Genomic DNA, 23,007 nt, shown 5'->3' with positions numbered 1-23,007 from the left:
TATCTATAGCTCGTTGCATTCTTTTTGCGGCTGATAACAATGCACAAGGTCACTGTGCAATAACATAATATTTTGTCATTGTTACAAGTGTTTTATTTTCCTATTTTGCTTGGACCCGCTTTCGCTTTAATTCTCAGCCGCTAATAAAATATAGAACATACATTTTGAATGAATGTTAAATATCGAGTAAAAAGTTAGTATCGCAGTGGCAACCTCTAGCTTTGAATTAAAAAAGCTTAAAATTGTCTATTATTATGATTCGACGTCAACCGTCAAGAAAGTGGACGTCATCTTGTACAAAAATTCTTTATTTTATTTGATAATTTGTAAATTGTAATAAAGTAATTTAGAAAATTAACCCGTCTATTTATAATTTTGATAAGTGTTTTTAACTAGCCACAATATTAAAACTTTAAGCTATGTGCGTGTGATAGAATTATCTGAAAAAGTGAAGTGAGTGTGACGCTAGAGTACATGCTATTGTGATTTGTGTCGGTGATGTAATTTAGGAGATTGGGTGGCTTCGTATCGTAGTGGCAGGTACTACAATGGAAGAATCCTCATTCACTATCCCAGCTGACGACAATGGTGAGACTGAGCTCGACCCTAGAATACAGGTCAGTGAATGAAAAATAATGTATGAATAATTTAATAGTTCCAGCCGTAACAGCAAAGATGAGTGTCAATTTTGTAGATTATTTCTCCAACGAGCACAATGGATACGATATTTTATATCAAAACATGAAATACGGTCTTATAGCCAGCAAGGAACTCTCAGAGTATCTTAGAGAGAGATCGAATATTGAAGAATCGAATTCGAAACTTTTGACTAAGTTAGCGAAGCAAGCGAATAGCAACTGCGCGCAGGGCACGTTTGCGCCCTTCTGGGGCGTCCTCAAGTGCTCTGCTGAGAAACTGTCTAATTTGCATCAACACATGTTCCAAAAAGTCAGTGAGCTAGTCAAAGATGTAGCCCGCTATGCAGATGAGCTTCACAAAAAGCACAAAGCTGTTAAAGATTCAGAATCTAGTACTTTAGAAGTGGTATTACTCATACAGAATACAAAACAAGCTTTACAGAAAGCTAAGGATGTGTACATGTCTAAATCAGCCGAGCTTGAGAAGCTAAAAAAAGAAAATGCCTCCTCCAAAGACATTGAGAAAGCTGAAGTTAAGATTAAAAAGCTGCACGAGGACTTTAGACAGCTAGCAGAGAAGTACAGTCTTGTGAAACAAGACTTTGAAAAGAAAATGACTCAAACTTGTAAACACTTCCAGGATGTAGAGGAAGCACACTTAAAACAGATGAAACAGTTTGTCAATGCCTATGTTGACATAATTCAAAATAATCATGACCTAATGGGCCAAGTTCATAGAGATTTCAAGCACCAGTGCCTAGAATTAACCGTAGAGAAGTTGCTAGAACAGTTTCTTGTGGAAAAGTACAATGCTTTGGAGAAGGCAAATCTAATGGAACTTATTCCCACACTGCCAAAGCCCGGCTCAGCTAATAATTCCATATCTGAAGCAGATCAAATATCCACAGTGTCTAACGGGTCCCACAAGCCTGCCCAGCCAGCTAAACCACCTAAAAAAGAGCCTTCATTTGCATCTAAGACCTCAAGGAGAACAACCTCCCTGTTGAATTTATTTACACCAAATTTTCAAAGTAAAGATGAACCCAGTGTCAGTAATGAAGGTGGGGCTCCATGTTCAGCCCCATCGAGCCCCAGTGGAACACCAGCCGCTGATGTTGTGCCCGATAAAGATGATAATATGAATCGTAGTACTATTCGTGAATCAAAATGGTTCCTCCGAAGTAGGAGGGCAAAAAATAAACCAAAAAAATCGAAAAAGAAAAAGGATGAAATATCTGAAAACTCAAATGCAGGTGATAAGTCTGACTTAGAAGAGAAAGAGGAGGAGACTCCTAAAGAGGACCTGATGAATTCTCCGGAGGTAGATGAGGAAGGCTTCTGTATAAGGCCCAAAGATGAGAAGGGCAGCGTTTACTCCTCCACAGACTCAGACTCTGAAGAAGAAAGGGAACAAAAGATTCATGTTGAAATAAAACCGATTAGCAATGGAAACGCTCCAATGTCAGCGAGCGTTGATGAGCTCAGGGCTACAGTAGAAAACATAGGCTTGAAATATAAAATCGGTACAACCAGACGTGGTTCGAATGCTAATACAAGCAAAGTGAGCAGTGAGTTTTTAGTTGATTTGAATTTCCCCAGCCCCAGTGTCAGTAACCCAGCTTCACCTCATGGTAACATCTCGAACCCTTATGCTCCGTTGCAAGCAAATCAGTCGAATTTACTCGAAAGTCCTACCCCAGTTTCGACGGCTGACGTTGGCGATCTTTTCTCGGAAGTCGGTGAAATGACTCAATCGAACTTCCGAACGTCAACGCCGACGATATCCACTATATCGTTACCACGTCCCCCGTCGCGGCGATCTGAAGGTGACTTCCGAACCGCCGGCTCCTCCGGGTCGCGAGGACCCTCACCTCTCACTATCGGCATGGCTGACACCATACCCTTAGCTGTCGCGTTCCATGAAATTATACACTCTTATTTCCGTGGGACAGAAGAATCAAAATGTCAAGTTAAGATGTCTGGAGATATGATGCTTTCATTTCCTACTGGAATAGTAGGCGTGCTCGCTAACAATCCTAATCCAGCAAAACTTTGCTTTAGGCTGAAAAACATTCATAGACTGGATAATGTATTGCCTAACAAACAGCTCATTACTATAAACACGTTGATGTCCACTCGTGACACTACAGTTGTAGAATTCAATATGCCTGCATTAACATCTCTATTGAAGAGGCAATCAGAGAAGAACCCAACAGCACAGTACTTCAATGTGGATATCTTAAAGTATCAAATACGACCGAAAACCGGTGCAGCCTCCTGCCCATTTCAAATGGTAGCCCATTGGAAGTGTGAAGAAGATCACACAGACCTCAAAGTAGATTACAAGTATAACCTTCACGCTATGAGTCCTCCATCACCATTGCTTAATGTTTCAGTCTGTGTGCCTGTCAGCGGCTCAGTTAAGAATATAATCGCTATGCCGAAAAATACATGGAATGCGGAGAACGAACAAGCTCTGTGGAGATTTACCGAATTGTCTCAGCATTCAGAAGATAGAGGGGTAGGATCGCTCAGAGCACGCTTCGAGCTGAGCACTGGGCCTTCAAATAAAGCAACTATCTCTTCCCAGTTTAACTGTGAGGGTGCAACACTGTCTGGCATTGAGTTTGAACTCATTGGCAGCGGGTATCGACTTTCACTTGTGAAACGACGCTTTGTATCTGGCAAATATATTTGTGACAGTGAACTGCACTGATTGATCCAATTTCTTATTTATGCATGTAGAGCAGAATTTGAACTTGAGACAAAGTTATGGAATTAATATCTTATTTGACATAAAATATGTTATCATTGGTACCTTATGGGACTGTTTCCTGTCCAAAAAGACATTATATTACATTTCAATCACAATATAATATTATGTCAATTTTAATATTTTATTAATTAATTACTTAGTTTTTCGATACTTATGATAATTATTTAATTATATCTTTTTGTTCAATTTATATTATAATATATTTGCAATTGCACCAACTTATTCTCGAGAGTATACATGTGCCATTATTCATGACTAACTCATAGTTATTAATGTGTATTAAGAATATATAATTTTTCTAAAACTTATTAAGTACCTCTAAATGTATAATTTTATTTTACTTTATAAGTGTCATCACAAAATTACAAATTGAAATAACAATTAGGGCTTTTGTCTATAAAGAAATGCAGGACTTATGATACTTTGAGACTTAGGCTGAGATCTATAGAGCGCACTTCGACTTTGCTCAGACTTAAGATTGAGTTAAAACGAGACAGATTTATGTAAGAGATATATATACATCTGTCTTGTTTTAACTCTGACTTAAGTCGAAGCAAATCAGAGTGCGCTCTATAGATTTCACCCTTAGTATCTTAGATGTATTGCGAGTCTCCAAGATACTTAAGTAAGGCCCAAATATCAGATACTCGTGTTGCCTTATTTGCAAAGGTCTTATTTTATCATTTAACAAACTAAGCCCATACTAACACCAAGAAAGAAAGCTTTAAAATCATAGAATATATCTACATTATGTTGCTATTTGTGAAGCCATTTGTGGTGACAATGGGGCTGATTTTTTGTACACAATCTTTAAACTAAATTAAATTAACAGGTCTAAATCTAGTGCTATCCTTTTCCGCAAGCAACATAAGAACAGGGATAGCAATAGATTTAGACGTGTCATTTTAGTTTAGTTTAGAGATTGTGTACAAGAGAATCAGCCCCATTGTACCTAATCCTGTTGTTCACAACCTTTAAACTAAACTAAATATACAGCTCTAAATCTAGTGCTATCCTTTTCTGCAGATAACATTATGAAAGGGATAGCACTGCTCATAGCAGTACATTTAGGCCTGTCGGTTAAGTTTATTTGTATTATTTTTTTGCACTATCTACCTCCCGAGGTCAATAATGTAGATATCCCAGTTGCTATCTGTTCAAATATTTTCCACAACATTACATAAAATTAACATTGTGTATATTTAGTTTCAAGTAGGTATATTATGATCAAAAACATTTTATTATCTACTTTTGTGGAGTATTTAAATTAAAAAAATAATTTTACTGAATACTAAGTTTATGCCAGTGTATTGCACTTTTCAATGATTATTTTAGTTTAAACATACATATAGATGTTATTTTTTCATCACTTAGTTTTATTATAATTTTCTTATTGGAATATGAAATGTTACATTAGTTCAACAGCACTATGAAATAGTGATTTCAAAAATGTCATATTGCGCTAAGGGTAAGCCTGCACTGCGGAATTTCGCCGCGCATTTTTACTGCAGAATCCTAATAATTTGTACATAATAATATGGAAATCGTATGAGCAAAACATTAAATTTTCATTTAAATGTCAGAGAATTTGGTGGAATAAACCATGTGGTGAAATTTCACAGTACAGACTTTACCCTTAGTAAGTATTAAATACATAATATGATTTATGAATCGTAATTATGAATTTACATAACTATAATTAATATTATATTCTCTATTGAATTGATTTGGTAAAATATATCATACAATTTAGTCACTTAGTGGATTAAATTGATATGAATCTCTAAAATATGCATGTTAAGTTTTGTATTTTGAGTGTATTGAATATTATTTTTTATTTTTCTTATGAACATTATAATTATTGGCATACTTTAATTTAACCACTGGAGGACTTTTTATGTTTATTGTTGTTTAGTGTTGATTAATTTGTGTTTTGATGTTAAATATTAAAATAAATAATTGCTTAGGTAGTTTTACATAATATTCATATTAAAATATTACTCAATAATTGTAATCTCATTTTATTTCATATGTTTTTAGGTTTCTTAAAAAAACTTCTTCATATTTGGCCTAAAATTATACTTACCTACTTCTGTGACTAATTCTGTTGTAGTAGACAATCTTTAAACTTAGGGCCGAAATTAATAATCATTCCTATCTATAATCATCTGTATAATCTGTCTATAGGTTAGCAACATTGTTGTTTGTCAAAAATTGTATTGTCCTTTTTGATAATGAGGTGCAACATCATCATCATGATCAACCCATAGCCGGCTCACTACAGAGCACGGGTCTCCTCGCATAGTGAGAAGGGTTTTGGCCATAGTCTACCAGAACCTACCAGTCTACCAGTCTTTCAGAACATTATGGAGAACTCAGGGATGCAGGTTTCCTCGCGATGTTTTCTTTCACCGTTAAAGCAAGTGATACTTAATTATTTAAAACGCACATAACTCCGAAGTTGGAGGTGCGTGCCCGGGATCGAACCCCTGACCTCCGATTAGAAGGCGGACGTCCTACCCACTAGGCTATCACAGCTTATGGATTATGGATAGATTGATTTTATTAATTTCGGCTGTAAATATAGTGCTATTCTTCTCTGCAGGGATCATTGTGAAAGAGATAGCAATATATTTAGTTTAGAGATGTACAACAGAATAAGTAGCAATGTTTTTTTATTAAAATTGCTTTGTAATAAATAAATAAATAATAACAAGTAAAACTTTACCAAAAGTGAAGTCTTCAATATCTTAAACAGATTTAGGATTATTCCTATACTTAAGTACAACTGAACCATTCCATTACTGTAATAATTGTTATACCTATAAGTTCTTTAATTATGTAATTTACAAATCTGGATCAGCTTTGCGAAAAGTTCGAGATTGTGCATATTTTTTGTAGTTTTCTGTCAAATAATGAGAGCTAATATAGCATAGCGCCATCTAGAAGTAACTAGACTTTAACAAAATAATAGCCTGGTTAAATTCATTGCTTTTGCTACCTCTTAAAAAGTGGCGCGTGGCCGCCATTTTAGTGACGTCAGCACTAGACTGAAGTTTCGAGTTTTCGAATAAAAATATATACCATATTTTTATTTCGACTGACGTCAAAATGACGTCATTTCGATGTTAATGAGACATGGTTCCAGCGCAATAGCAATTTGCGGGACTTATACATGCTCATTTGAAGCTTGAAGTTAGTGCTTGTAGGCTTTTAGAAACAAAAGACCATTGTATTATCTCAAAACTAGTTTGCCGGAATTGTCCCACTTTATGTTACGTATCCCGTACATTATCCACTCTTACACTTTTATACTCGAGGGATCATACCTGATCTCCTGGAGAGGTTGGGATTTTATGAACTTGGATTTCGTGGTATTCTTATTCACTAAAATCCCTCTCAATAGCTAAATGCATATCCAGAGGTTATCTCTGTATTGAGCCGGTGACAGGTTGATCATGATGATGATAACACACTTTTGAGATTATTTTGGAGAACTCTCATGCATGCGGGTTTCTTCAGAATGTTTTTCTTTACCATTAAATCAAGTAATATTTATAATTGATTAAGATGCACACACACCCCAAAAATTAGTGGTGGATGTCCAAGTATGAACCTCGGACCCCTGGATAGGAAGTCGAGGTCTTCCAGCAGACTATCGCCGCTTCAAACAAGAAACTTGTAACTCGCTAAATTAGCTCTCATTTTCGAAATCTTGAGGTTTAAACAGCGTCTCCTATTATGAATGCGTAATATTTTTATATCTTGGAAATTAGGCGTGTATAATTCGAAAATAACTATTATTATTATGTCTGTAAAATTGATAATAAAATGTAACAATAAGAATTTCACGTGAACTTATTTACCCGAGATTATTTAATCGTGTAAAAGAGATTTAATAAATGTAAGTATTAATTTCTTTAGTTGTTTAGGTGCTTTTTAACGTAGGGACAGGAAACTCTCCGATCATAAGGTACAGTTAGTTTGTTGACTTAGAATAAAAACGCATAGAAGATATACGCGAGATAAACGACTCATGAAATGGCTTGGTTCACCAAATCCCCATATTAAACTTCCAAGGACCAAGGTTTGAATGTAAGGGTTGAAGGGTCCCGGAAGTATACAAACAAGATTTATGTGAGTGTGTAAAAATACATTGGAAAAACGATGATAACTTTTCAGATAGCCTATTACCAGCTGCTTATGCGCTTATGTACACAAATCTAAATTCTCAGAATGAAATCGAATGCAAATCTTTTTATATTTTTTTACAGAAAATGATGACATGACTAAGGCTGAGATCTGTAGAGTGCACTTTGACTTTGCTCAGACTTAAGATTGAGTTAAAACGAGACAGATTTACGTGAGAGAAATACATCTGTCTCGTTTTAACTCTGTCTTAAGTCTAAGCAAAGTCAGAGTGCGCTCTATAGATTTCGACTTAAGTTCTGTAAGTTCTGGCAATTTAGTTAACATACTGTGGATGGCCGATTTTGCACAATTTATTCTTGTTATTATTCTACAATTCGAAAGTTTTCAAATTCAAAGCTCTCTTTTAGGATTCAAAAAGTTTTCAGTCGAGAAAAATTAGCACCAATCTAAGCTGTTGTATGTACACTATGCGTTATTATTCTAAGGTGTGTGATATATTTATCTAAAAAGATAGCGATAATAAAATTTTTGTTGAGATTGCGTCTCCATTACGATGTCTCGTTTGTTTCCCGTCTCTACATGTTGCTTGCTTCTACCCCACGCGTGGGATCGCGTGCGCGTGCCGTGCGATTGTCTCAAGTTCTTCAAACATTTTCAGGTGGAGCTTGAAAAGTTGAACGCAGCTACCGATGAGATCAATAAACTGGAATTGGAGCTAGATGTGAGTATGTTTATCATTTTTCCGGTTGTATAGTGCGCACAGGTCTAAATCTAGTGCTATCCTTTTCTGCAGGGAGCATTATGAACGGTATAGCAATACATTTGGACCTGTGTAACTTCAGTTTAGAAATTATAATATATCCTTCATCGATATATAAATGACAAGATATGATCAAGCGAACAAAAATTTTCACGGTTTTGGAACCAAATAAATCAGCGCCACCTCTTACTACTGAACAACCCGTTTGAAAACCAGACGTCGCTGAGGTTGCATTGGTGCTAAAGCACCACTGAGTCGGTGCCATTTTGTTTGTTCAATAGCCCTGTCCATACGAAGTAATATATATAAGTCAATGATATCCTTAACATATTTCTTTTACAAACTAAGTACCAAACTAATCAGTACCCTTATTATAAATGTGAAAGTGAAGTGTGTTGGTTTGTCCTTCAATCCCGTCGCAACGGTGCAACGGATTGACGTGATTTTTTGCATGAGTAAAAATAAAGACCTAAAAGAAAGAATGACATAGGCTACTTTTTATCGCGGAAAATCAAATAGCTCCCACGGGATTTTTAAAAACCTAAATCCACGCGTATGAAGTCGCAAGCATCAGGTAGTATATTTATATTTGAATTGATTTTAATAACTAACTAGGTAATTAATAAAATAGGCCAAATAATTACTATACCACTTTCCACATCAATAATATCGTTGAAAATTTAATTATTGGTTAAGAGGGTAAATGATTCAAGGGCTTATAATTATGGGGCTTCTATGGCTTCTTCAAGGAACGCATTTGTATGTTCCATATTTTATTACAACTTACGCACAGACTAGTTGATACGAGCGACTTCGTCTGCGTGGATATCGGTTTTGTAAAATTCCCGTGGAAATTTTTATTTTCCCGGATAGCCGTCTTCACGATGCAAGTTATCTCTGCTCTGTACCACATTTCTTTAAAATGGTTAAGTGCTTGGTCTTTAAAAATCCTCCGGGAACTCTTTGATTTTCCGGAATAAAAAGTAGCCTATGTCACTTCTTCAGGTTTTTATCTATACCCATGCAAAAAATCACGTCAATCCGTTGCGCCGTTGCGACGTGATTGAAGGACAAACCAACAAACAAACACACTTTCGCATTTATAATAAGGGTACTGATTTCAAACAGACAGACAGACAGACAACAAAGTGATCTTATAAGGGTTCCGTTTTTCCTTTTGAGGTACGGCACCCTAAAAATTAAAGATCTTTACGAAAATTGTAATAAGATATAAGTAGAGTATACCCGTGGGAAGCCGGGCCGGGTCGCTAGTTTATGTATAAATCAAGAACCAAAAGAATATATCAAAGTTTGAAACAGGTGTCAGTGGAAACTCGAGCGTCTCTACACTTAACTTCAGAAACAGGTTGCGCGAGTAAATACCTGTTACGGGAAGTAAATAATACCGCTTGTACCAGTTCAGCCCTACACACGACGACTGAGCTCATTTAAACGGTGGTCTTGGGAACATTCATATTTATTACCAGCTGATGCCCGCGACTTCGTCTGCGTGGATTTAGTTTTTAAAATCCCGTGGGAACTCTTTGATTTTCCGAAATAAAAAGTAGCCTACGTACGGCGTACGCCACGGGATGTAAGCTAACTCTGTACAGAATTTCATCAAAATTGGTTAAACTGTTGGGCCGTGAAATGGTAGCAGACATACAGACACACTTTCTCATTTATAATATAACTTCTTGGAGAAACGCGTACCAAAGAGAAGCAATCTGCCTGGCGCTAGTGTAGCGGGCTATATGATGTATCTCGTAATAGGTAGAGAGTTAGTTTTCACAGAATGTGTATTTTTATTGCCGCTATAACAACAACAAAAAATTAAAAAAGGTGTCTTGTACAACAGTACGGAACCCTTTGTGTGCGGGTCCGACTCGCACTTGACCGATTTTATATGTATTGATTTATAAGCCCTGGTGCTCGCACGCCCCACTAAAAGGACAGTGGTATAGAGTATAGATATCGAACAAGACGCAGTTGTCATTAGTTACGAACGGCACAGAACCACGGTTTGTGAAAGTCGCCACGACAAGAAAGTTATGCCCTGCAGTGTGGATGATTATCGGTTGACGATGACGATTATATAACCAAATACCCAATGATACGATATTACGCGGCAGAAAGTAATATACATTGGCCTTTAGAATGACATTTCGGCTTTGTAGAGCGTTGTCTCTGTCACTCATACCTATATGACGTTTTGTCTGTCTCAATGACAGGGACAACGCTCTACAAATCTGCTATCGCCTTCTAAGTGTCGGTGTACATTACTTTCCGCCGTGTACTGTAGATCCGTAATTATATTATGCGTATAATAATATATTGAAGACTTAAGCCCGTGCGTTTTGTATCATTTGTCTTACTCATCCGCAGGTATGAATTTTATATCCTAATATGAACACTACTAATACAATCTATCATTGCATACCTATTTATGGTTTATACATTACAAAGCCTGTAATACATTACAGTGCGACAAAAAAAATTTTACAAAAAAAATAAAAACCGACTTCGATACACAAACACTAAAAATTGAAAAATAATTTAATTTATTACCGAATATATTATGTATACAAGAGTTAATATAGTTCCATAATAATACTTTTTGGTGCCGGTGCCAATTAGCTTTAGCTGCGCGAATCGACTTCATATTTTTATGAGACTCCACAATGGCACCTCATTGGCACCGACCCCAAAAAATATTATTATGGAACTATATTAACTCTTGTATACATAATATATTCGGTAATAAATTAAATTATTTCACAATTTTTAGTGGCCCCATGGAATTATGCTATGACTGGTTAAAAATCTACTGTTTACTAAGCTATTACACTGATCGCGAGCAATTTACTCTTATCCGTTGAGGAGTTCCAGTATCTATCTTCGAAGATGTTCATCAGATCTTCACCAAATTTAAATGGGACCAACTTTGAACTATACCCTTTCAAACAAAAAAAGAATTTTCAAAATCGGTCCAGGCGTCTTTGAGTAATCGGGGAACATACATAAAAAAAAAAAAAAAAGATTCCGACGAATTGAGAACCTCCTCCTTTTTTTGAAGTCGGTTAAAAAGAGAGCCTCTCTTGGCACTTGAATGACATTGACAGGGGGGCGCTGTTGGAGAACAAAAGCTTAGACTATTCAAACAAGAACAAAGGGAACACTTGACGGCACTTAGTTCCGATTTTCACTACGCGCCAAGATAGCCTTGTCGCACTGTAAATGCCCGTGGACACCTGCTATAACTCAAACATAATATAAGGCGTATTCTACAAGTAGATGAAATATTGTAACTATTTGCGCAAGCGCAGTAGATAGGGTCAATTAGCAGCAATCTATCCCTGCTTGAAAAATTCTTTCTTTGGTTCATAACAGAACATTGAGGTTGAACAAATAAAAGATACAAATAGTTTACGTAATAGCATACCAAATACGATTATCTCAGCGTGTATCTCATAATTCTCATAAATAAAACATAGTATTCAAATCTATTCTTACATCTTAGTGTAAGAAACTTCATCATCATCATCATCGCGTGCCTTCTTCAAAACGAAGTTTGGAGGTCATCATGCGAAAAGCTTCTCTATTTAAAGCCGCCTCTTTCAACTTTGGGTAACTAAGCCCTGTCCACCCCCTTATATCGTCCAACCATTTGCGTCTTTGGCGACCTGGAGCCCTTTTGCCCTCAATCCTTCCTTCCAAAACTAATCTCGGAAATGAGATGAGAAATGAGTAAGAAACTTAGAGTTACATATTGTCACCTTGGTTTTAGGATTTAGCGTAATATTATGAGAGATCTTCTTGCGTGAAACATAAGTACCACAAACGCATGCGATATGCTGATTTTTTTATTCTGACATAAGTTTTTTCTTTTTAATAAGAACTAGATGATGCCCGCGACTTCGTCCACGTGGATTTAGGTTTTTTAAAAATCCCGTGGAAACTCTTTGATTTTCTAGGATAAAAAGCCCATGTCCTTCCCCGGGATGTAAGCTAACGCTGTACCAAATTTCATCAAAATCGGTTAAACTGTGGGCCGTGAAAAGCTAGCCGACAGACAGACACACTTTCATATTTATAATATTAGTATGGATAGCGAGCAAACGAGCAGGCAGATCACCTGTAGACGTTAAGTGATTACCGCTGCCCATGAACATTTGCAGTTGGTACCAGAGGAACCGCCTTTGCGTTGCTGGCCTTTCAGAAATTTGTTGGTCCGCCCCTTGAATAACTCCATGTTGTAATCTAATGGGAACCCCCTTCAATTTAGCCCTTGACTGTGATCTCATATCATGGTAAGTGAAAGATGGAAGCGGCCTAAATTGGAAGGGGTATTGCAATTTCATTGAACCTATACCCTTGATCAGTTTCTACACGGCATCGTACCAGAACGCTAAGTCGCTTTGCCGTTACGGTATACGAAGATAAGGTACCTATATCGACTTTTTTTAAACCCCTATACTTTACATTTGCAGGAATCCGTGAAAACATTTCACCTGCTGCTAAACGAGACGTCACGAAGACTGCAAGCACTGACAAAGAGACTAGGCACATGTGTGGACAAATCCAGGCCTTATCACGATGCGGTGTCAGCTGCCAACGTCGCTAGGTCAGAGTGCCAGCGCGCGGCCGTACAGTTCCAGAGAGCTAGTGGTAAGTACACTCAGACTGTGAGATTGAGATTCAGCGTGTGAGAAGATGAGAAATTTTGGTATGCAACCCCAAAAGTAGCTCCGAGAAAAATATTTTCAAACACCTATTTCACAGGCGTTGAATTTATAAAAATCCTTTCTTAGCGGAAATTTCAGCCCGATCCGTCCAGTAGTTTGAGCTGTGCGTTGATAGATCAGTCAGTCAGTCAGTTACCTTTTCCTTTCATATATTTAGACTAGCTGCCCCGACGAACTTCGTACCGCCTAACAGTCGATTCATTTTTTTTTAATTTTTTTTCCTTCTCCTTCATCCTTCAAGGAATATATTATTATAAAAAAAGAGTTAGCGAAACCGGTTCAGCTGTTCTCGAGATTTGCGATCAGCAACACATTTAGTGATTCATTTTTATATATAGAGAAGAGATATGATAATTTAATACGAATCACGAATACAATATACATAATGTACTTGGCGTATATAATGTAACATTATGTGTCTTATCGCACGAGTTGATAGCAAATCGGCTATTTCCTGTGGGGTGCACTAGCGGCGTTGCCTTGTTCTTGACTCCGCCAAGGCCACTGCGGTCAAGGACTTGGCAAAATGACTATGACAATAAAATGAGTGTTTTTTTTACGTTGGCCATTAAAAATAATGTCTTTAGGGTTCCCTACTTTATTATGGAAATACGGAACCCTTATGGATCATTCTATCTGTCCCGCTGACCGTGTGTCAACGTGCGTTCTCTCAGAAATTGCTTGAGGCTACCTACAGGTATCGAGTTGAAAATCCTGAATGCTTAGGGTTTAAGCCTTAGGCCAATCCTTTAGGGACCTTTTTTTTCGGGTTGTGCCACACATGACATAGTTTATTCCGGCGCTTCTTCTACTTGTGGTCTTTTGACTTTACTACTCAAGTATACGAGGCGCCGGGGTAACCTAACCAGCTCTAACTGGTAATTATTATTTATTTATTTATTATTTGATTAGAACGGCCATAAAGCCCAATTACACTAAACAAATGTAATGTAATGTGTGATACAGCTTTAAAAAATAAACGTATTTCTTTCTTTCTTTCTTTCAATTCAGCTTGAGGCTTGCTCTTAGTGCTATAAAAATTCAAGAAATGCCTAAAGATTCATTGATTCATATTGAAATATGGTGGTCGTATTTGTAAAAATCCTTTCTTAGCGGATGCCTACGTCATAATAGCTATCTGCATGCCAAATTTCAGCCCGATCCGTCCAGTAGTTTGAGCTGCGCGTTGATTGATCAGTCAGTCAGCATTTCCTTTTATATTTTCTCTATATATATAAAAATGAATCGCTAAATGTGTTGCTGATCGCAAATCTCGAGAAAAGCTGAACCGATTTCGCTAATTCTTTTTTTATAATATTCCTTGAAGTACGAGGATGGTTCTTACGGAGAGAAAAATTTAAAAAAATTGAATCGACTGTTAGGAGGTACGAAGTTCGCCGGGGCAGCTAGTATTTAGATAGATATTCATTAAAAGTTTCCTATATTGAAAGTAAATAAATATATATTATGGCCTCGATAAAGTTATCAAAGGTGAGTTAGTAGGGCGTACTAGGTATACCTACAAATACAACATTAATTTGCAGCTCCAATTAGTGATGTCGGTCAGATAAATTAATACCGCCTCGCCGCAGTTCTGAAACATCGAGCAACACACTTACAAGCTGACAGCTTTAGCCTTTAGCTCCGCCCGATGTAAAATACGCGGCAGAAAATAATGTACATCGACCTTTAGAAGAAGATTTGCAGAGCATTGTCGCTGTCGTTGAGACCGACAAAACGTGATATAGTTACAGACAGTTACTTAAATCTCTCACATAAATCTGTCTCGTTTTAACTCAATCTTAAGTAACGAAATGTCATTCTATAGGTCGAGGTTTTCTGCTGTGTACTGTAAAATGTTTTTGCATAGCATCATCATTATCATCATGAGGGGTCTCCTCTCAAAATGAGAATAGCTTTGGCCATAGTCAAGTGCGGATTGGCAGACTTCACACATCTTTGAGATTATTATAGAGAACTCTAAGGCATACAGGTTTCCTCGCAATGTTTTCTTCACCGTTAAAGCAAGTAATATTTAATCACTTAAAACGCACATAACTCCGAAAAGTTAGACCCGACCTCCGATTAAGCGGCGGACGTCCTAACCACTAGGCTATCACAGCTTATTGGAGTTGACATAGCTTGATACAAAAAGCAATAATAACCTTGTGTTTATGACGTTTCCTTCCTACTCAGGGGATCCGGTCCAGGTTCTATCCTGCGCACGCGCCTCTAACTTATCAGAGTTACATGCGTTTTAAGATATTAAAAAGGTATCGCTTGCTTTAACATCGTGAGGAAATTTGTGCGAATGAGAGTGCTCCATTTTAACTCAAAGGTGGGTGAAGTTTTCCAATTCGCACTTGGGTAACGTGGTGGAGTATGGCCAAATCCTTTTCATTCTAAAAGGAGACCCGTTTTCAATAGTTGGCTGGTGATGGATCGGAATGATGATAGTTTGACCAAGTGGTCTGATAAATTGGCTTGAAGAAACATTTAAGTAAAGCCTCTCTCCATCAAGGGTCAAGCCTTCGTTGCTTTTTAGAGTTCCGTACCTCAAAAGGAAAAACGGAACCCTTATAGGATCACATTGTTGTCTGTCTGCCTGTCGGTCTGTCAAGAAACCTACAGGGTACTTCCCGTTGACCTAGAATCATGAAATTTGGCAGGTAGGTAGGTCTTATAGCAGACATTTGGGGGAAAAACTGAAAACCGTGAATTTGTGGTTACATCACTCAAAAAAATAATAGTTAGTATTTTCAATTTTCGAAGTAAGATAACTATATCAAGTGGGGTATCATATAAAAGGTCTTCACTTGTACACTCTAAAACAGATTTTTATTTATTTTTAGGCATAATAGTTTTTGATTTATCGTGCAAAATGTCTATAAAATACGATTGTAGTACGGAACTCTCAGTGCGCGAGTCTGACTCGCACTTGGCCGGTTTTTGCTTTATATTAACACACATGATGCACGTGCACGTGTGAACGGTTCAATTTAGTCAATTTGCATAGGTGAGCCAATAACGTAACGTAGCCACTAGCCGTGACGTAACGCTGCAGATACAATTTCAAGCCAAGCTAGAACATTAGGCCGTGTTCCCATTAGGCGAACAGTGGGGCCGATTCTCTTGTATGCAATGAACCAAAAACTTAATTTGCTGTAATCCGCTGAAACAAGTTGAATCTGTATGATGCAACATGCAGCATGCGAAATGCACCGCCCGCCCTCCCACTGCTAACCATGCAGGAAAAGCAGCCACTTGGCAAGCAATACGCACCACCACTACCACGCAGCACCACACAAATCCCAAAAAAACCGGCCAAGTGCGAGTCAGGCTCGCGCAATGAGGGTTCCGTACTACAGTCGTATTTTTTCGACATTTTGCACGATAATTCAAAAACTACGATGCATAAAAATAAATAAAAATCTGTTTTAGAATGTACAGGTGAAGACCTTTCATATGATACCCCACTTGATATAGTCACTCACTTCTAAAGTTGAAAATACTAATTATTAGTTCATGACCACAATTTAATTTTTTTTGTGTGATCTAACCCTAAATTCACGGTTTTCAGATTTTTCCCCAAATGTCAGCTATAAGATCTACCTACCTGCCAAGGTAGGTAGATCTTATAAGGGTTCCGTTTTTCCTTTTGAGGTACGGAACCCTAAAAACACTCGACGCACGTTTCGCCCCGACACCGGAGCATCCTCAGGAGATTAAGACCTTACAATGCACAATTGCAAAAAAAATCTATCATCATATCTAATATATCATGGACTTCCGCAAAGTAACGCCTGCTTCTATACAAGATTCTCTTGTACACAATCTCTAAACTAAACTAAATTTACAGGTCTAAATCTAGTGCTATCCTTTTCCGCAAGCAACATTATGAAAGGGATAGCAATAGATTTAGACGTGTCATTTTAGTTTAGTTTAGAGATTCTGTACAACGGAGTTAGCCACAGTGAGCGGTTAACTGTTTCCTTCCTGGTCGATGCCGTAAAACCTGCAATCATTATCACAATTGCAATTGTTGTGATTGGCTGAATTTAGGTATTCTTGTTGCAACAATGAATTGTAGCCAATAGTGAGCGAGCGTCAACCAATGAGAGGTGATTGCGATCGTGACATTGTATCTGTCATTCTAACGCAATCGCGCAGCAGTTTACCTTTATAATTTTTAAAAGGAGTGTCCACTACGGAACTATGTGCCCTGCCCATTGCCACTTCAGCTTCGCAACCCGTTCTGTAACGTAATCCCACACAAATGACAAAAACAAAAACTCAGTGGGCGTTAACCTTTTTGAGTGGCCAACCAACCACAAACGAATCAATATTTGCCGTACTACTCTATTAGAGAACTCTGTATAAAAAAACATTCGAAAATATAGACTTTGTGATTCATTGGTGACTAAAGATGGGCGTTATTGGCTATTTCTGGTAACGGTTAATCATCAGTTATTTAGTTTCAATACCAATATTGATAACCGTTGCCGAATATCGGTATCAGAGTTGTGTTTCAACTAATTTAATATGCGCAACGCGCAGCGGTTTCCGTAGTAGTAACTAAGCTAGCTGCCGTATCAATACCATCAATACCGTCTGTATAGCTAGCGCGCGCATATTCACTAAAATAAAACCAATTTTACTTTCATGAATATCGTGAAGTAATCACAACCTTAAGTTCATAGCAGCAAAGTTTAATTATAATGATCATTGACATAGGTCAAACTATAATGGACGCCTGCACGAATAGTTTGCCACAATCCAGTTAACCAAAAACATTTCACGAAGATTGATAAACCAAAGAGGACCTTATCTCTATTACTCTAAGGCTAACTGTATTAAAATTGATAGATCAAAGTGTAATGGACAAGTACTTGTAGAGTTAAGCCTTAGCTTAATAGAGATAAGGTCGGCTTTGGTTTATCAAGTTCTTAGTTACTAAGCCGGTAGCCAATAACCGCTCCTTCTCAGCTTTCAGTGAAAAAAAGAAAGAGAAGGCATAATTATTGCGTTTCTAGTTACCAAAAAACCAAACAATGCATTGTCAGTTGCCAGTTGGCAGCGTTGCGTTGTCAGGTGGTTCGTCATAGATGTTAGCTGATAACCGTTGTTAGCTACGACAATAACGCTATGGTACGCTATAGGCACGGCAGCGGTTTTCAGTTAAGTTAAGCTATAGCGGACACATGTCTATTGGTGACTCAAAATGGCTAATGTCCACTGAGTTTTTTGTCTATCATTTTTATGCTATTACGTAACAGAAAGAGCCCTATAGTAAAGGTAATTAGGTGATAAAACACGTCACATAAAAATTACATTAAGATTATGCAGTAACTGAATACCCACAGACAAACACGCGTCTGATAAGATTAGCGCATACAAATGTAGGTATGGTTCTCTTATCAATGACCTTCATGTATTAAATTGTTTGGTTTAGGCTTTAGGTCTAAATGGAGTTGGATATTTATCTTTACACTAGCTGATGCTCGCGACTTTTAAATGTCGGATTGGTTTACTGTACAAGTGTACACATCTCCTCTCCGCTCCGCTTAGGTGTGGTGGAGTAGACAGTGTGATGATCCTGATCTTCTCACCTCAGGTTGGTCCTTCACCATTGACTACAATGCAACAAGAATACTATAAATTCAGCCAATCATCCCAACCATTTCTTAGACTTACAGGTTGCACAAGACCATGGCGTGTGAAGTCCCTACAAAAGACATCGGTTGACGACAATGACTGTAACTGATTTGACGCATTTTATCAGTACCTAACATAATATAGGAACTTGCGGGAAAGTTTGTAACATAGTAACATCAACATACAGCGCATGAGTCGTTCATATAAAGCGATGCATGCCGGGCAACTCGAATAAACAAAGGATATGTTTTCTTGCTTTGTAGAACTACACGGAGCCGCCAAAGAGACGGTCACACTTGCGGAGCAGCGCTTCGTGAGCAAGCAGGACGAGTGGCAGTTCGACAGCAACTGGCAGGAGGTGCTCAACCATGCCATCATCAAGGTATGGTACATTACTTTCTAACAGGGTTGCATAAGGATGTTGAAGTCATCAAGAAAGGTCATCGAGAAACAACTTTGTCATTGCAAACTGAGTGTAGGACGTCCTTTAGTAATGACTGGCATCGATTAGATGCGAAAAGCCGAGGACAGATACCGTCAAATCTACTTAAAAGAGGCATAACTCCAAGAGATGCATAGGCCGAGAGTTAATTTGGATGGGGCATTTGAAAAAAAAAATCTACAGGCAAATTTCTTTAAATAAAAGTAGTACAAAAATACAACCAGTAGGTAACATGCAGGAAAAATAAACGGACACAAAAGACTAAAAATATGAAGCGAACTGAACCTTGTTCTATTGTAAGTCATCTTGAATTATCTTTTCTAGGTTATGGATGCAGAGAAAAGAAAAGCTGAAAGTGGTCGCGAGCATCAGAAAAAAGCCGCCGCCTATATTGCGGCTGAACGAAAGGTAATTTCTATTGCTGTAGCAAGTTTACATAATAAATTAGACTAAAATGTTTAAGGAACTAAAAAACACATGTTTCCATTTTAATTTCAGGTAGCACAACTTGAAGAAAGTCTAAAACGAAATATCATTAAATCGAGGGTATACTTTGAAGAGAAGAAATTGTGCGACGAACAATTGCAAGCACAGAATGAGAAAATAGAAAAGCTACAACGTCTCATAGCGGGCGCTAAGTTCAGATATTCCCAATCATTAAAATCTTTGGAGGAGATATCCGAAGAGATACACAGACGCAGAGGGGAGTACCCACCAGGGAAAGACAGTATACCTGTAGGACCTAGAGAGCCAGGAGTTGGAGCAGAAAGAGACCCTATACATGATGAAACACAAGCAGGCACTGAAAAAGACGACGAATCGAGCCTCCAAGAACTCAGAATGCGTGTGAGGGAATTAGCTTCCAAACCTATAGATAGAAAAGACGTGGAAACCGACGAAGCGTGGGCTCAAGAACTAAACGAAACTATTAATAAACTGGATCAACTCCTCATGATTAAGGAAACGAATCAGCAAAAAAGATCTAAATTCACAGAAGTCACACCAAGAAACTCGAGCGCTCCTACAACTAGTACCAACACTGCTAACAAGTATGACCCTCTCAACGACACTTATAACATCAATACGAACTTGTCACGCACTAAATCCATAAGTCGAGAAGTTATATACGAAAACGCGAACCCTATCAGTAAAAATGAGAAATCTAAAAGCATGATGTCGCTAGATGTCCTAGCTCTAGCTAGAGACGCTACTATACTAGATCGAGAGTCGTACTTGAAAGCTGTTATTGAAGACAAATCACCCACTGGAACGTATACAGAGAGTAATTCTGATCGGAATGAGAGTCCAGATGATATTTTGATGGTGGAATGCGATTCCAGTGATTCCACGCAGAATCCAGTTATCAGAATGACCAGTTCTACTATCACTGATAGTGATAATAGCTAAACGTTTGATGGAAATTCAAAATAATATCACGATCCCGCTGTCATACGAGTAACTACATAGATCTTGTTATATAAAATTAATGCATTCGTGCATCATTCATCCGATTGAGTTAAAACTTAGTACAATTGTTGTTGGCACTTGCGTAAAGGTGATATATGTACAGAACCGTCAGGCCGGCCTCACTTGGTCACGTGACCAAGCCGCTTGACCGTCTCGGAACCTCTTAAGGGATCTCTTGGATTTTAATATTAAGTCTTGCGCACACTTGGGCGAATGCGTTGCAGTGTGATCGATTTCAATGTGCACTTATCTTTATATGATCGAATTTAATTGATAAACTATTCGTACCTTTATAAAATTATTGTCGTTTGTTTCTATTCAAAATGGAAATATTGTAATTCGTATAAAATAAATTAAATTAAATCATTTACCTTCCTATTGTATCTTAATGTTGCAAAACAAATCGAGATCAAGAAAATTAAAAAAAATAACTCGATATCGATCACTATTATTAAAGTGCAGTCGTTTTATTTTGTTGTGGTGTGTTGCAATACAATCTGGCGCGAAAGTCGAAGCGCGCCTTGAGTAAAACACACCACAGTGACATAATAGACTTGTATGCATATTCATATGAATTGTTTAATTCACGACACAACACAACACAATAGTGTGTTTGCACCATAGATAAAATAATGCACATTCAGTCATAAACTTTTAGCTATTTGAAGTAATACTAAACGAAAAAAAACGAAATACTAAATAAAAAATATGTAAAACTCAATTTGATGTCGAGTGTCGTAAATTTAAAAATTAGATTATGGTTTTGTTTTTGTATGTTAGTTTTAGTATCACTTAGGTATGTTAGTTATGTAACACTATGGAGCAGCTAAAATGTTAAAAATAATATGTAACTGCTTCAATAATATTAATTAACACGATTTTTCAAGTACTCATCCGATTAAAGGGTATGTAGCGAGGAATATGTTCAAACCTCACCAGTAAAGATGCTTATGCACTGAAGTCGAAACGTGTTCAGCAGAGTAATCAGATAAGACAGAGATGAGGTAATAAAATTAATGCTTCATGTATCAGTAATCTAATTGGTTGAATAAATACGTATTCACATCACTATGGATAGTGGATAATATGCAGCATAAGATCCTTATGTATTACAGATTTCCTTAGTGCATAAGCTATAAAAAGGAACAATATGATTAGTTCTTTTTCATAGCTTGGGTGTTCTAAATTCTAGTGGTAAAGTTTTCAATGAGCTAGTCTGAAGCTAGTAGTAGAAAGTGAAGCGATTATTTTTGTGGGTATGACACCCACAAATATAATCGCACCTGACTACGCATTCCCGCAAATGCCTCGTGGAGAGGCAGCCTGAAGGGGCAGACAAACTACTGTGTTGCGTTTGTTGCAACGCACCCTGACACCCATTGATTAGATGATAGGTTCCGCCTTAGTAAATTCCGACAATGCGCGATTAATGATGATTTTAGAATAGCTGATGATTTAGAGAAGGTCCTAGTCATGATTCCTAATGACTAATGGAGCAATAAATACTCCAGTTATGTGATGCAAACATCAGTTATCGAATTAGACGACGATGGTTTATCCTTTAGTCAAAACAGCGCTGTGTCAAAACGGACAAAAAAATCTATCGTCTATATTATGTATATACCTGACTATATAGAGCGCGCTGCGAGAATCAGCGCCTCGACATACTAGTCATACTATACTGATATATAGTGATAATCTTTATGTAAATGAGAACTGGCACATCACTACACAACACAGTAGTTTGTCTTCACCTTAAAACTGGCACTGATTAAATTAGTTCATGTGATTTGCGGTAAATAGTAATGCACAGTTAAATTTAGTTGTAATTAGTAACTATTTAGTTATTAATTAAAATCTGAAGCCATATCACTCCACCGACCGCTCACAAAATGATATTTTTATATTGTTACACGACTCGAAATACTTGGTTTTGGGTATTTTAATACCTATCATAGACTGAAAAAATCTTTAGATATAATCGTGTCTTCATACTCGAATATGTTAAATATATGTTTAATAATAATTAAAAACAGACATTATATCATACTATTGAATTTCCTAATGTAGATGACATGAAAATTCTATATTATAAAGTGTAGAATTTGCTCAAAAATAATGTATGTATTTGTTAAACTATATAACTATATGGTTGTTACAGTAAAACATATTTTTTATTTAACATTAACTGGATAGAAAGTATCAGTCAAATAAATATTACGATATCTTTTGTTTTTTGGGTTATATAGATAAATAATATGTAAATATCAAATACGTACCACGATCAATATAATGATGGGTTTTTATTACCGATATTTCTACCCAATTGCACAAGTCGTCATAGTCACGACGGGATTCGGGACTACGGCGCG

General features: G+C 37.2%; 2 protein-coding genes across 3 annotated transcripts; both read left to right on the top strand.

The window, feature by feature from the left end:
* Positions 1–276: 276 nt before the first annotated feature.
* On the top strand, positions 277–21,025 carry LOC117996688 (SH3 domain-binding protein 5 homolog). 2 transcript variants are annotated; one of them, XM_034984813.2, is made up of 6 exons: positions 277–617; positions 8,225–8,287; positions 12,817–12,994; positions 18,990–19,108; positions 19,493–19,576; positions 19,667–21,025. In XM_034984813.2, exons 1-6 carry the CDS (start codon positions 549–551, stop codon positions 20,573–20,575), a joined length of 1,422 nt encoding a protein of 473 aa, XP_034840704.1. In that variant the 5' UTR covers positions 277–548; the 3' UTR covers positions 20,576–21,025. The 2 variants fall into 2 exon arrangements, with proteins under 2 accessions (XP_034840704.1, XP_069365822.1); XM_069509721.1 differs by lacking the exon at positions 277–617 and having other exon boundaries at positions 7,768–8,287.
* Positions 617–7,260, top strand: LOC117996687 (F-BAR domain only protein 2). Its single transcript, XM_034984812.2, has one exon. The coding sequence runs from the start codon at positions 640–642 to the stop codon at positions 3,352–3,354; it is 2,715 nt and encodes a 904-aa protein (XP_034840703.1). The 5' UTR covers positions 617–639; the 3' UTR covers positions 3,355–7,260.
* Positions 21,026–23,007: the final 1,982 nt, after the last annotated feature.

This window comes from Maniola hyperantus, chromosome 3 (assembly GCF_902806685.2).
Source record: "Maniola hyperantus chromosome 3, iAphHyp1.2, whole genome shotgun sequence".
Lineage (NCBI taxonomy): Eukaryota > Metazoa > Arthropoda > Insecta > Lepidoptera > Nymphalidae > Maniola > Maniola hyperantus.
This window is presented reverse-complemented; position numbering and strand designations above follow the sequence as displayed.

Excerpts from the sequence above, each read along its gene's own strand:
- LOC117996687 (XM_034984812.2), top strand. The coding sequence starts at position 640 with ATGAATAATTTAATAGTTCCAGCCGTAACAGCAAAGATGAGTGTCAAT.
- LOC117996688 (XM_069509721.1), top strand. The coding sequence starts at position 8,120 with ATGTCTCGTTTGTTTCCCGTCTCTACATGTTGCTTGCTTCTACCCCAC. Across the intron at positions 12,995-18,989 it reads ACAGTTCCAGAGAGCTAGTG|AACTACACGGAGCCGCCAAA; the intron begins GTAAGTACACTC and ends CTTGCTTTGTAG. Across the intron at positions 19,109-19,492 it reads TCAACCATGCCATCATCAAG|GTTATGGATGCAGAGAAAAG; the intron begins GTATGGTACATT and ends TATCTTTTCTAG.